The sequence below is a fragment of the Pseudochaenichthys georgianus genome, chromosome 10 (genome assembly GCF_902827115.2).
Source record: "Pseudochaenichthys georgianus chromosome 10, fPseGeo1.2, whole genome shotgun sequence".
Classification (NCBI taxonomy): domain Eukaryota; kingdom Metazoa; phylum Chordata; class Actinopteri; order Perciformes; family Channichthyidae; genus Pseudochaenichthys; species Pseudochaenichthys georgianus.
The window spans coordinates 23564895-23580885 of record NC_047512.1 but is presented as its reverse complement, the minus strand read 5'-3'; the positions used below and the strand labels follow the sequence as shown (position 1 = coordinate 23580885).

Genomic DNA, 15991 nt, shown 5'->3' with positions numbered 1-15991 from the left:
TGATCAAAACCTGTCTGAAAATGAGCTGATCAGATTGTTGCCACTTTATGATGTCATAACGATTTTTTTGGCTTGTGTAACCATTAGCCAATCACCAACCAAGGTAACCCCTCCCCCCTTATCATCTGAATCTCTTCCTAGAGCACCATTGTGCTCTTTTTAACCAGATATCTCTCATGCCCCTTTCACACCAGCGCTTTTTCAGCTCCGGCTAGGAGCTGGAGCCTGAAAAGCGCCGGTTTTTCCTGTTCACACCGCAGCGGCACCGGCTCTTAGCTCCGGAATCGGGTTCACTTCCAGCTCCAAAAAATTGTCGGTCCAGAGGCAAGAGCTTTGGAGCTAAGAGGTGGCGTCGCTTACGTCACTCTTACGTCGAGGCGTGCAGGAAACTAAACCCACCTCCCCTGAACATGGGTCGACTGTTATGCCTGCCTACAAGCAGTAGTGCCTATAAACACACTTTATAAAGTCAGGCAACACTAACCAGGCTTCGTGTGATTCTGTTTATTTGTACCTTACTTTGACCATCCGTTCACTGTTATCGATCATTGTGGAGAGAGGCAGACGTGTTGTTTTGTATTATTGCAGCTATCGGATGAAAGTAGTCAGCTTAGCTTCGGTTGCTATGCTAACATCACCCGTTTTATACCAGAGAAACTTTCATAACAGCGTTGTGATACCAAATAGTGTTAGGGTTAGGGTTAGGGTAATGTTGTGAATCGAGTGGCCCATGGTGGTGGTGGGGTTATGGTATGGGCAGGCGTATGTTATGGACGACGAAAACAGGCCACTCGATTCACAACATTACCCTAACCCTAAACCTAACCCTACCCCTAACCCTAATCCTACCCCTCACACCAGATACTGACTGGTTTTCGGACCCCCCCAGACCCCCCCAATAAAGCAAAACTGCACGTTTCAGAGTGGCCTTTTATTGTGGCCAGCCTAAGGCACACCTGTGCAATAATCATGCTGTCTAATCAGCATCTTGATATGCCACACCTGTGAGATGGGATGGATTATCTCGGCAAAGGAGAAGTGCTCACTATCATAGATTTTTGAACAATATTTGAGATAAATGGTTATTTTGTGTATATAGAAAATGTTTTAGATCTTTGAGTTCATCTCATGAAAAATGGGAGCAAAAACAAAAGTGTTGCGTTTATATTTTTGTTCAGTGTAGTTACTTTATACCACTGCTCTCCTGATATCAATCTGGTTTGGGTCACTTATAATTCACAAATGACTTGTCAATGTTTGTTATAGAGGTGCCGTGATACATTGGATTAGGCTATACACAAAGTAAACTAATCTGAATTGAAGATTTATGGATTACTTTCTTGGAATGGCATTAGAAATATTTCATTTCATTTCAAACCTTTATTTATACAGATAAATCCCATTGAGATCATTGATCTCTTTTTCAAGGGAGACACCCATACTTACAATAATGGACGCAATCACAGCAATTTAAATCCCACAAATATTCAGTCTTTCTTTTATAATATTTTTAATGCAAATATTATTGACTTTGCACATTCAGCATTTCATTAATACACATTATTCATCATGAATACACAATACAAAAATTGACATCTTTTAAAGATGTATGTCAAAGTGTTTACATAATCTTTGTATTTCCTTATAATTAAAGTGATCTTAGCTAGAAGTTTCACACTGCTGAACAAAGCAGATTGTCTGTTTATTATTTAATAATTAAGTTGTATTAGTAGTCATTCTCGTGTATGACCCCTAGGAGGTGCTACAGCCCCACACACATCAATGCAATGCAGTTAGGAGTATTTCTAGGGGTGTTCTGCCAGAGTGAATTTATCCATAAAGAAAAGGTTAATATCTACACTCCTTTATTAAACATCCAAATACGTACATATATTAGCCTGGGACCACGAAGCACTGAGTTGTCAAAGTTTAGTATGAGAGATATTTTGCAGTACAACTGAACTCATTTTCATCTATAAATATGTAGAACTGCAACTTCTATTTTGGTGAATGCAATGCATTGTACCCTTTTCCCACCATGATATTTATGGCTGTGTACTTACTTACGTTTTGGCTTTGAGTTCTTTGGACACAAATAAAGAAGTGTCAATTCTAGTCTAATAATTCTCTGGCATACACAAATAAATTGACTTTGTCTTTCAGGATTGCAAATCAGGAATGTTTTTTGGTCTCATAAGAGTTTTAAATAAAGACACTTGCTTTAAATAATAACATTTTCCAACTGAAAAGCCATACAGGTTACATGGAATTTTTATGTGAAAAACACACTTCCATATTTATTCACCCGTTATACAAGTAGAGATACATCATACAGTATATACAAAATCTCAACATTAAAATATCAAAAGAGATGATAATACAAATATTTTTCTTTCTTTCTATAAAAACCTTTCTTAAAAAAAGCATCTTAAAATAATACAAAATTGTTACAGCTTCTTTGGACTCAAAAGTTCAAGTCAGCTATTATGTGTTTCTTGTAAAGGGCGATATTTAAAAATGTGGGTGTGAGGTTATTTTTGAAAGAGCTGCATGTGCCAAGCATGTATAGGTTCTCTAAGACAACTTATGCCCCAGTGCCTTTAAAAGTAAGCAGTATGTGCAAGGACCTTTGTGTGCCTACATGTAAGAGTGTGTGAACGATTTGTGACTGGTGTGCCAGTATCAGTGTACAGATTAAATGCAAATGTTTTTAAGGACAAACCACAATAAGTCCCAAACAGGTCTTTGAGGAGGAGCATTTGTCCTCTAAAATGTTCTATTTGAATCACAACCATTTATGGAAGTGGCTTTTTATCTGATCACATTTAAAGTGTTGTCTCAAACATAACTTCCTAATGCTCTGCTCAGACTTCAATGTCCTTTTATTGCCATTAAAACACACCCAAAGGAGCTCTAATACTAGTGAGCAGCAAGTCTTTCATGTCCACAATTTAACTATGACAAACATCTTTGCATTAACAAGGAAATGCTCAAGATTGCAGCAATATTTCTCAGTCCAATAGTCATAATGTGAGAGTCCCAGTGTTGAGTACTGGCAGTATCTGTGCTTGTGTGTTACTGGAGTCTCCTACAGCTCTGTGATACACATGTAGTCTGTTCCTCCATCTCAGGGCAGGGGACGCCAGCATTGGCCGGCCGCAAGAGGATGTACCGTGTGCGGTGGCGGACACCACCTCTGGAGCAGGAACCAAGACACAAGCCCCAGGATGACCAGAGAGACACTTCACAGTCCAATGGTGTCGCTGTATCAAGGGGAACGAGATGTGAGAAAAGTACAGTATGGGTGAGTATGAGAGGAGAGCAAAGAATTCACAAGTACAAGTACAAATCTCTTCATAAATAATGTTTGTATGTTGTTGTAGCATCTGTAGATAATGCAGAACTCTCAAAGTTGGACCATATTATAACTTTTACGCAGGCATGACATGAAAATTCCAGGTCACATTGAGTGAAATTTTTTTTTTTAAATCTTCTGTAATCATACATTAAGGTCCCCCTGCATCAATAAAGGATAAGTACATTTTGAAAAATAACAGAAATTGTGTGAGTCTGGTCTGTCCTACATAATTATTCCTGTCATTTCTTATCACTTCTCTACCATGATTGGAATACACAGCTTTTTCAAGTTTCCCATGATAGGATAAGCGATGAATGAACATTCTCCAATATCAACTTTTTGTCACAGTGTTTGATTAAATCCTACATCGTCCCATCCATACCCTCATGCAATGCAAATCAATGTAACAGGATTTATCATTGTTGTTCATTAACCTGTGTTCCCCAATTCATTTAAAAGCATCATGATTAAATTCCAGGTAATAGTTTTGGGTAATACTGATGTTGGGAGTCCTGTGGTGTTACCTGAGAAGTGCCGGGGAATGATAGAGTTTGGCAGAATATGATTGGACATTGGGGTTTGACGGTCAGATGATCTTCTCTGTCGCGTGATCTTTATGCTGGCTATAGGTGGAAGGTCCTTTAAACGTGGATAGTAAAAGGAGTTGGCTGGATGGTTGGGCATCTCAGGTGTGATCTAAACAAGTCAGCAAAGAACAGTCAGGCATAATTCATCAGGAGAGCTGGCTCAAGTTCAAATACACAATTGCCCACTATAAAACACATGCTGGGAAAGGATAGATGGTCTAATATGTAAGAGAGGCCCTATTTACCCCAAATCACTTCGGGTTAGGCATGAAGGCCGCCAAGCAATTACTTAAGTGCAGACAGCTTAGAATGACGTCCCATTCCCATGCTGCTAATTTAAGAAGAGGACCCTTTCCTCACTGTGGAATGAATGACTAAATTAATGAGTTCATGAAGAACCAATGAGGCTTTTTATAGTTGTGAAAACTGCAATGTTTCACCTTTGTGATGTTTTCTTGGGGGATGGTGGGGAAGTTTGGAGAAGAGAAAGTGAATCCACTGTCAGTCCCTGCATCATAAGGCTGGAGGTCAACAGTCACTTCCTGTTTCCACTGGCTGCCTTCGCAGAGGTTAAAGCTGTCCACACCGACAAACCAGTCGGGGCTGGGGATGATCTTCACCATCAGGGACAACTGTCGGAAAAAAGGGAGAATAAAGTTAGATCAAACTTTATTATTAACATACATTTTACAGGTAGACAGACAGTAGAAGGAGCAATACAACAGCAAGATTAGACACGCAAATTAACAGATTATGTTTATAAACCTAAATTACTTCATAAAATCAGTTATTTATTAAAGATTTTGATTGCTCAAACATCTCAAACATGACTGTAACAAATTGAAGAGCAAGGATGCTAACTTATAATCGTTTGTATGCTTAAGTTAAACTGAGATGGTGAACATGGTAAACATTATAACTGCTAAACATTTACGTGTTAGCCTTTAGCTCAAGGGACTGCTGTGCTAAAGAACATATGTTATTTATTTATTTTCCAAGACAATTGTTTTGATGGTCTTTATTTGCATTGTCAAATTATAACTGTAAATTACACTTAAACACAATTGTAGTGAAATACTTAATTCACGAGGAGAGTTGTGCATAGAAGAGGTAAACTAATAAGGACATAAATGAGTTTAACACACACTCATGTCATCCTGATTTATAAACGTTGTAACTTGTAATACAGGCACTGGGGACTGCATGTGTGCGCATGAATGCACCCACTCAGTTTCCTGTGCGGAGTTAGACTCTGTCTCCTGTGTGATGGATGTTTCCTGAGAGCTGGTGACCTCATACAGGAAGTGGCCTGGGGGTCAGCATACACTGAGATGGCCGACGCCCAGAAAGCAGCTAATTTGAAGGCCAATGCGGACCAATCATTGAAGACTTGGACCGATTTTCTAAGAGTTGGTCGGGTGGGCTGGGAAAGCTTTGAATGGAGAGGAAAGGGCGGCCTAGAGTGAAATGATAGGAGATAGCTGGAACAGACATCAAACCAGTTCACCAGGCAGATAGGACCACTCGGGACAGAAGCAGGTAGTCAGCTTTACACGTGGGGTCTGTTTCTGGCCTGTGACGCATGGTAAGAAACAGAGAAACCAAATCAGAAGCAGCTTTGTTGCTTTTCACAATCGTTCCCTGATCCCCTCTTTCCTTTCTTCCTTCCTTCCTTCCTTCCTTCCTTCCTTCCTTCCTTCCCTCCTCTGCTTTGCTAACACCACTCCCTCCTCTTGTCCTTTTTCATGCTCCTCTCAAACAACACATTTCCCATTCTGCTATATCCATTTGGTCACTCAACAAGGATGTCTACTCAGTGGAATCCCTTGTTACTGCCATGATCAGTCCTTGGTGGTTTGCAATAGGCCAGCATGTACTTTAGAACACAGATACACAAAGCTCCCATGAAACCTCCCTCTTTCTCCATCTCACCAAATCTTCTGCAGAGCCACGGAGAGAACGAGTCGACCTAGGAAACCCACGAGTCCAGTTGCACAAACACCTTAATGCTCGTTCGTTGCTGTCCCATTGTCTGTGGCGCCACTGACACAAGATACGCTCATGATAATGCCAATTTCATCCTGCATGGTACTCATTTGCTGTTAATTCTGTGTGTCTGTTTTGAATTACACATATAACAGGAATAACAGGAGGCTCATGAATATGGAGATAGAAATCATATGAGTTTGGGATTTTTGAGGCATTGCGTATGAATGTTTAGTTTGTGGGGAATAGGATAAAGATGGGATTCATACATGAGTGCGCAAGAAAGAGAAGCATGAGGACAGAAAAGCAGAACAGCAGATGAAGCTGTAAACATCATGCAGCCTGTAACTGTCAGGTTTGAAAACAAACAAACACAACTTATTGTTGCCGCTCTGTTAGCTGATCTAAAACCAGACGGATCCATTTTAAAGCAGCCACAGACAAGCTAACAAGCTGTTGAGCTGCTGTTTTTGACAAGTACTTAGCAAATATGCCTCAGACAGGGATTGTTTATGTTTAAGGAACAAAAGAACACAGGGGCCCTAATGTTAAGGCCCCGATGTTCAGGGAGTGGAATAACCAATAAACACATGTAGGTCACCTGACTTTCCCAAAAATTCCAGTGAAGTTCCGTCCTTCATGTTCAACTCGTTTATCAGGTACATGTTTTACACATTAAGGATAATTAATTTCAAGTTTGACTGTCTGGATAGTATGACACATTTTCCACAGTGCCATAACTCATTTCTACTTTCAAATCTGCCTTTGTTTAAACCCTAAGATCACATGAAGTTATCCCAACTATCCAAAACACACTCACTTTGCAGTGGCAGTGGTAACCTGAAGTCCAACGTTGAGCAAAGTTGGCATCGAGTTTGAAGCAGTCCACCTTTATAAGCTTTAAATAAGGCCAAGAAATAGTCCAGCAGATAAATCAGTGGAACATAGCACAATATCATTTTGTACTCTTATTCTTTACAAGTTAACAAAACAAGTTCTAAAATGTTAATAGATGTGCTATATTGTGCACATTACGCCAAGCTAAGTGGCTTCTTGCTATAGCTTCATATCTACCCTACAGAGTAGCCTACGAGTGTTATCGATCTTCTCATTTAACTCTTGAAAGAAAGTGGATAAACTTGTTCCCCACATTGCCAATCTATCCCTGTACTGTACTTGATCCTGAGCTCCCAGAGTTCAGAATCGGGGCAGGCAGCAGACGGAGGGCAGACCGTGCAGGATGGATGTGGGAGTTTGTGGCTGCAGGGCTTCAGCACTTGGGCTAAACATAGTCTGATTGGATAGTGGAAAGAAGTGGTGAAGTGGTTGGTTGGGGAAGGATGTTTGGATGACGTTAAGAGGAGGCCCGGGTCACAGGATGACTCAATAGATGTTGTCAAAGTGTGTGTGACATACTGTGTCTGAGCATGTGTGTCATTTGAGAATGAGCTTTTAATTTTACGATTGTATTTGTGCCTACCAGTGAGTTTCGAGGCTGAGTGAGCAACTCTGTGGAGCTGTGCCCGATGCCGTTAGGGATGCCGGCAGTTCGAGACATGGCGCCGACCGCACGCCTCTTTCTGGCCTCCTTCGCCTCCTTCATCAGTTCCACCGTCACCCCGATTTCAGAAAAGTTCTGCACCCCTGCACTGGCTGGAGCACCCTCCTCCCACAGCCGGAAATGGCGATTATGGCTTACCGCTATTTGGGGAAAAGAAACACAAGAATGAGGCGAAGACAAGAGTAAGATGCTTATTCACTGGAATGCATATCAATGTCATACCACAGAGCCTTAGCCAGACGGTGAGATCATTTCCACCACGGAGCCTGTATCTATTTCTACGGCTGCCTCCTACATCCTGCAATTTAAAAGACAATTCTGAAGGAATTGCCCACATGCATGTCTTATGGCATTAATGCACAGTTATAGTTTCATTTTTTCTTCATCTATCACTTGTAAAACCACGACACAGGCTGGAGCAGCCAGGAGACAGGGCAGGATGTCAGTGTTTTTAATCATTGTGAAAACCCTTATTGATACTTTTCATTCCCTTGGGCCAACAGAACCATTTGCTTCACATTCTCATATTTAGGTCTGGTTATCTAAAAGGTCTGTTGAGAATCAAGGGACTGATTTAGGTTAAATTGTTTACACCGCAGATTCTGAAGCTCCGTATGATTGAAACCCACAGAGCCACTGGCCCGGTCCAGTGGGTGGAAGGGCAGGCTAAGGTTAGCCAGAACACGCTGACAAATGCTCTGAAGGTTCTGCCTTACCTCACTTTACAGAGCACATGCACAACCTTTATTTATACTTAAACACTCTTGACACATGTGTTAACACACACTCAGCCCCACACACACACAACCTGCCCAGCACACTTCACACACTATCTTGTTTCTTCCCTAACTGCCATTACTTACGCACTTAATTGCATTTCCATCCTGACACATTTCCCACAAGCGTCAAGACCTTGAAACTTGAGAACACGTCACATTTAAGCCCCACCAAGACATTAAAACCCACTTCCTGACCTGCCTTAATTGCTCGTGTTTTTTCTGTGACCATGACAAACTCCATTCCCACTCTTCTCTGGTGTCCTTGTTCCTTCGCCCCCAGGTCTTCACAGTAAAGCAACACACAACTATCACACCCTTCAACAGGTTATGCTTTTGTTTGTGCTGTGTCAAACTCCATTTCCCACCATGTATTGGCCAATACCAGCACACAGTCAGCCCATTGAGGCCCTTCTGTTTTGCTTTGCTTGTGACAAAGCCCATTCGTTGCCCCCCTCCAGCACCACAGGGACGTTACAAGCCACAATGGGTGTGTGGATTGTCGGGGCCTGTTTCTGTGTGGAGTAAGTGGCCCGTCATCATGTGGCAGGCTGGCAGGGCACGAGAGGGAGAGCTAGAAACCAGACAAAGCCACTGACGCCACAGACACTGATGCACAAGACACAATGCACACACACACACACACACACACACACACACACACACACACACACACACATCATCCATTCCATGCTCCCTGAATTGGGGGGGAAAAGCAGAATAGAAAGGCCACAATTGCTCCTTCAATGTTACCCCACCACACCCCAGCTATCATCACCCACCTTCACCAACCTCTAAACCACTACTCCAGTGTTTACTGCCAACACTGTGGGAGACCAGCAGAATGGTTGGGATGTTGAGTGTAGGGTTGAGTAAACAAAATTGAGAAATGTCTGGATCGACATCAGAGAAAACCCCACCTGGAAGCATTTAGACCATCTTTCTTATTGCTTCTTGTCTAATGTCTTTTAACCGTGGTCACTATCACAGCGATTGCCACCACAGTGGGAATGGTTTGTCGTTCTCTTTAACACATAGCTAGGCATGGGAACGTTTTGACTAAGCGGGGTCTAAAAAACAACCTTTGACTCCTTACTTCGTCTAAATAATCTAAATTGAATGATTTACCAGGTTTTTGAGGTAAAACGTTGGCTGATTTGATAGAAACCAAATGCTTTGTGTTCCTCACCTATGAGTTTGGACCACTGTGCAGGGGGCCGGAACAGAGGGTACTGCTTGGGGAAGGCATGTGGGCTCCAGTGACCTGTAAAGACCAGGATGTATGAAGCAGGGCCCTTGGCTGTACATTCGGTCCCATTGAGTGGTCGCAAAGGCCCGGCAAAAGTGAGGCAAAGCTTCAGAAGGACAATGAGCAGCTGCTGCAGCCAACCGCAGGTCAGGTGCTCTGATGACATCATCTAAAAGAAATGGAGATAAATGGTTGTGAATTAGTTTTCATGATTAACATTAAACGTTTGGTGCATTTTATGTTCTAGTTTTTTTTACATCCGTTACCACTGCAACCCATACCAACAATAATCGGATTCCGTCTTTTTCTTTCTCTTGGACTACTAAGCTGTTATTAATACATGTATATGGATGCACTTTGCTGATCGAGCCATCTGAAAAATATCCTGCTCATACTTTATAACAAATATTATTCTCCTGTAATTAAAGAACTACATAGCCCACAACATGACACATATATACAACACTGCTGCTTATTCCTATTAAACATTTTCACACACGTTTGTTTTCTAGTTTTGGCAGCATCCCTAACCTTGGCATGAAATCGTTTTCCATCAGCAAGCAGATGAAAGGATCTTGACATTTAGGAAACCAAGCCCAAACAAAATCAGTAAAAAATAAGGAAATTCCATGTCCCTGCCCTCATATCTCAACACAACCATTTTATCGCAGAACAAAGCTGATTGGACTCTTTGACCATGGAGGCTTTGATTTATAAAAAACAGAATGCCCCAATCCCCTTGGACTGTGCCAAGTGTGTGTGGTTAACACTCCTCGATGTTAATGTTTGCTACAGAAGCCGGCCTAAAATAAAACAACACGGATGACATCTCTGAGGATAGATGGAAATCCAGTCTGCTCTGCTGCTCTACTGACCTCACCGACTGACCATCCACTGACCGCCGGCTGCTGAGTCAGACGACTCCATCCAGAGAGGCAGAGAGGGGAGCAGGCCATGTGCAATAAGAGTGCTTCAAACACATGTGAGCCATTGTGTATGGTAAGACTAGGGTTTATGCTTGACGACAAGGGAAATGAGCTACTTGTATCCGCTATGCAACCTCCCCTTACCTCTGAAAACGAATCCTTCCATCTCAATCCTCCTCTACACCTTCTACACCCAAATTCACGATCTATCTCCGCTCTACAGCCTTTATAATGGAGCAAGAATTACAAACAAACTATTCTATTGTCTTTGAGATCTGTAACAAACCCCCCATCTTAATTTACCCCAGACTTGTGCTTTTAAAGCTGTAAAACAATAATGGCAACCACCAAAGTAATTTGGCACCCGGTTGACACAGTTTTATTGTTTCCATAAAAACATTCAGAAGAATAGAGACGTCATTTGTGTGAGTGGTGTTTTTGTTCAATCTGCAGCTCTGAGGACCAACGTATGTTGTAATTACTTTGGGCAAAAACAAACTGCAAAGTGTTATATCTCTGTTTTTCCTATTCATTAGCTTGGCCAGACGTAAGCGTGTGGAGACCATGTGCTGGTGGGCGTGCGTTTATGTCTGTCCATTGTTCATCTTGCAATAATCATGTACTAATCAGGCACATATTTTCAGTGTTCATTTATGCTCAAGAGTTCTTATGGTTGGGGTGAAAATGCAACCATATTTTATAGACAATTGTATACGCCATTGTCTGCTGAATCCTAACCTGGGCAGGCTGTGAGCGATTAACTATTGTATGAGTTCAAACTCTTGTTTTTCCCAGGGATATGGAATTATTCCTCTCTATGTTTTTTGGCTACGGTAAAACAATGGTGGTTGTATTATTTTCATCAAACATTAAAGCAATCTTCATTTCAAAAAGGACTCAAAGCAAAAGCAATCATGTTTTTGGGAGTATCGGTTAGCCAATGAACCAAGCGCTGACTACAGAAGAGCGCATCCTCTCATGTTGGCAGGAGGAGGGCATTAGCAGAGGACAGCAGGGTCCTGCAGTGAGTTGGGCTAATCCGGGCAGACAGCTGCACAGATTACAGGAGAGAATGCCTATTGAGTGAGACGTTCAAACGTACAATTCTGATAAGATTACGGTGTAGACAGCGGGCAATCAAACATTACAGCAGGGGTCAATGCAGACACACCTGCTGAGATCTACACCCTGAGTGCACTTTTTCTAAATGGCAGATGTTAGAGCTTTCAGATGACCGGTTATGACTTGATGACAGATACATTTCTCTGTGTTTGGGAGAACGACGTTTTGTGGCTGCGGCCTTGAGTGGCGTTTATACGTTTATATATGGGTTACTATAACTAAACCTCCAAGCAGCTGCAGAATGCAGACGGTTACATTTGGGCAGGTCACACACACACACACACACACACACACACACACACACACACACACACACACACACACACAACTGATGCATGTTACATTCATGTCCAGCTGCACATTGTCCCTGAAGTCTATTTACAGAGGTCAGATAGTATTACTTTGCGGCAAAACTCCAACTCTAACTCTTCGGACCGCAGCCTATGACATCACTGTGTGCGCTATCATTATTTACTGTCTCCTATTAATGTATATTAACCACAGCACAGTTTTAACAACCCACTATGAAAATACCTTGAGTACAGAGGAACACAGAGCCCAGCTTTGATCTCACTGCTCAGTCATCTGATCATCACCCGGCTGCTCAGCAGGAGGCGGATACAGCTCGTGGTTGAGATGCCTCAGATGCAGCGAGTTCTTAAAAAGTACCTTTCTTTCATTCTGTCACACTGATAGTATTGAATTGTTCACACTTGTGACTGAGCTGTGTGTGCTCGGGTTAATGGAAGTTCACCACATGGAGGTTTTTCACATCAGTATGTGATGTTAACTGCTACTGTCCCGTCTGCTCCGTCTCTATGTTTAGAATAGAAAAGAAGGTCAGGCATGCCACCGACTGCTGCAAAGTTACAATTTTTACGCACACATTCCAGGCAGGGGCATAAACTAGAAATACCCCGCGTGAGATTTGATGCACATGATTTGATGATTCTTTTTTTGAAAATGCTTTTGTTTTAAATGTGATACCTGTAACTTTAACCAAACAATGAATCAGACTCTACACTAAGATTTTGATCCCTTTTGATTATTTTCTAGAGCTTGTCCCACTGATACTAAAAGGCATTTTTAGAATTCCCACACTGACCTTTATCAGTCAACACACACAGGCCTGCGACCAGCAATGTCTGAGCTGCAGCTCCTGAAAATACTTATACAGTTATAGTAATAGACTGGACGGTGTTTATTGATGCTAACAGAGGGCACGCGCCTATTTTCAGTCGACACAAAGTTTATCTATGCACTCAAACAAAACAGACCTGCTCTCGCCAGTCAACATAGACAGACACACGCGGCAGTTTTTCTGTCAGACACAAGACACAATAAAACAAGGGGGATGTGGCGCAGAGCCAAACGTGGCGGCTGCCGCCCCATGGGCACCTTCTCTGTGTAATTAGAGCAGACTCATGCAGAGATAAACACACATTCATCTCAGCTCATATACACAGGCATGCAGGTATGCACGCGAAAGCACAGATTTGCGCTCACAGCGGGAGTTGTATTTTTAACTAGGGGATGGTGAGGAGGTAATTTGATGTTTTTCCTTAAGATTTAAAAAAAAAAAAACTGTCGTGGGGGGTGGCAGTGGTAGTTCGTTGCATGGGTGTTTGCTGAGAGAATAAATGCATCACTCTGTTCTGATTGGCCCTTTTTACACACTGCTGTTTAGTGTTCACCTTCATGCATCAGACACACACACGGCCAGGCATGCATCACAACAGGAGGTCAGAAGCTTGACTTTTCAAGTTTAGGCGGAGGTGAGTCAAGAAAGTTTAGACAGCAATGGATAAACAGAGCATGTAGCTGTATATAGCGTAGAAACGTAACCAATGAGGCTAAAGCAACGTTGATGGCAATGTGCAAATACATTTCATTATCAATATAAAATAAGTTGTGTGAAATCAGTGCAATAGTTAAGGGTTGAGATACATGAACAAATACTTTCAATGCAAAGGTTGCAATTCTAACAAACAATTATAAACGTGTACATTATTCTCTATGTTGTGAGTTCAGTGGTGGGAAATACATTCAAAAGATGTTGTGGTACAATGTTGTCATACTAGTACACAACTTGAGTATTTCCATTTCTGCTAATTTATACTTGTGCTCACATGTCAGAGAAATGTTTTCTAATTGTACACAGATCACTGACGGCAGTAGTCAGGTTACTTTGCAGGCTATGATTGTACACCTCATGATGCTTTTGGAAAAAATATAATATACTATGGAATGGATACAACCACTCATGCAAGAAGTTAAAATCATCACCTCATGTCACCTTTACTGAACATTTCCTGCAGTACTGCATGCATTTACTGAAGTCTCACATGTCCAAAGAAGCATTCACACTTACATGTGCACTCTCAGGCTCTCGTGCGGTACCATGATAAATGAATGGAGTCTCTGTGTGTGTCCTACCTGTTTTGGGTAAGGCAGTCAGGGGCAGGGAGAGAAGCTGCAGAATCACACCGTTGGGACCTGAGAGAGGATACAGCTCCACTCTTTCTCTCTTCCTCTCCTCTGTAACCGGCTCTCTGGTGCAGCCTTATCAGCCTTTATCCCTCTATCCTGTGTCTTTCTACCCTTTCTCTCCTCCTCACTCCTCACTCGCTCATAGTATCTCCTCATATTACCTCTCTTTCCCTCACTGCCTCTCGCTTTCTCCTCCCCCTCCTCCTCTTTTCTCCCCCTACCTTTCCTTGTATGGAAAGGCAGTTAACAGCCTCCCTTCTCTCCTCCACTGTCCCTCTCTTCTCTCTCTCTCTCTGTGTAGTCTTTCAGTGGCTGTGTAAACTCAGCAACCTCATTGCTGACAAGGTAATCAACACCACATTGGCTTCTCTGAACATTCACCACTCAGCATTGTGTATGTTCTTACTCTGTTTTTCTGAGCACAGTGTCGGACTCGAGCGGGGTGGGTTGCTGAATAATGGCAGGAGAAATAGGGAGAAATGAGGCATAGCTGTTACGCAAAGACATGCAAAATGGATAACAGACGAGTGGAGTCTGTACAGAAGCACAGGCTTTTATTTCTGCAGTTCATTTACTGATTGGACTTTGTGGAGAATCAAAGGATTTTTTAAATGGTTGCCGTCTCTTTCCCCCTATTCAGATATTTCTGACTTGTGGCAGATCCAGCTGTGATCTCAGCAGAGAAACCCCTTTTTCCTGTGTCAGAGTGTGTGTGTGTGTGTGTGTGTGTGTGTGTGTGTGTGTGTGTGTGTGTGTGTGTGTGTGTGTGTGTGTGTGTGTGTGTGTGTGTGTGTGTGTGTGTGTGTGTGTGTGTGTGTGTGTGTGTGTGTGTGTGTGTGTGTGTGTGTGTGTGTGTGTGTGTGTGTGTGTGTGTGTGTGTGTGTGTGTGTGGTCACCAGTTCCCACAGCTGGTACACACATGGACAACCAGGGAGGTTTCTGTTACTGGACGCCCCTCGCTTATCAACATGTGTGCGTGACATCATTAGGAACTTTGGTCACTTTCCTAATAATTTGTCCATGGCTATGACGCAACTAAGCAATTATCATGTATTTCATCAAGCAGTTACACACACACACACACACACACACACACACACACACACACACACACACACACACACACACACACACACACACACACACACACACACACACACACACACACACACACACACACGGTCGTGATGTAATGCCGATTAGAGACAGCCAGCCTTAAGATCAGCACTATCAACTCAACCTGGCTAACACCAGCCAGCCCTGAAAGACAACTCCGCAATTATACAACTGCAGACCTTTAAATGGACTCGGCCACGTCACTGAATGGCTCGCCTGTGAGCTTTCCAAGAATGAGGGGAGACGAACAGGAGCAGACAGACGAAAAGGATGTGGATCAGGGAACAACTTGAACTTTCCCGTTATAGATAAAACACATCATCCATCCATATCCTTCTATCTATCTCATCAGTTATCAGTTATCAGTAGGTTACGGGAAAAACCCTAACTTCCCTGCGGCTACCTGCTGATTAATGACAGTGAGCTCAGCCTCCAGATTGACTCACGTTATTGTGAAACATTAATGACACACTGTCAGATACACAGGTGTGTGACTGTGTGTGTGAGCGCACAGTGAATACACAGAAAGGCTTGAAGTCTGAACTCATGTGCCTGCCAACCTAGGCAGGAATTGATGATTTCCTTTCGTTACCGGGACACCCTATCATACCGTTTATAGTAAAACCGCACTCTTCAGCACACAAACACAGCGGCTAGCATTAGGACACCAGATACGGAGCAGAATGGCTGCAGGTTGCCTGACTGACGCACATCTCCAAGATAGCCAACTGTTTTCTTCCTGTCAACCACATGCTCACGTCTATGTCACACAAGCCAAGTGAGTAAATCAATGAGAGGAAAACCATGAGGCATGAGCTAA

The 15991-nt window shown here is 42.6% G+C and overlaps 1 protein-coding gene across 1 annotated transcript; it reads right to left on the bottom strand.

The window, feature by feature from the left end:
- Positions 1 to 1539: 1539 nt before the first annotated feature.
- Positions 1540 to 14177, bottom strand: spon2a (spondin 2a, extracellular matrix protein). Its single transcript, XM_034093165.1, has 6 exons — positions 14002 to 14177; positions 9458 to 9686; positions 7412 to 7632; positions 4386 to 4577; positions 3883 to 4054; positions 1540 to 3263 (listed from the first exon to the last, which is right to left on the bottom strand). The coding sequence occupies exons 2-6, from the start codon at positions 9684 to 9686 to the stop codon at positions 3076 to 3078; spliced, it is 1002 nt and encodes a 333-aa protein (XP_033949056.1). The 5' UTR covers positions 14002 to 14177; the 3' UTR covers positions 1540 to 3075.
- Positions 14178 to 15991: the final 1814 nt, after the last annotated feature.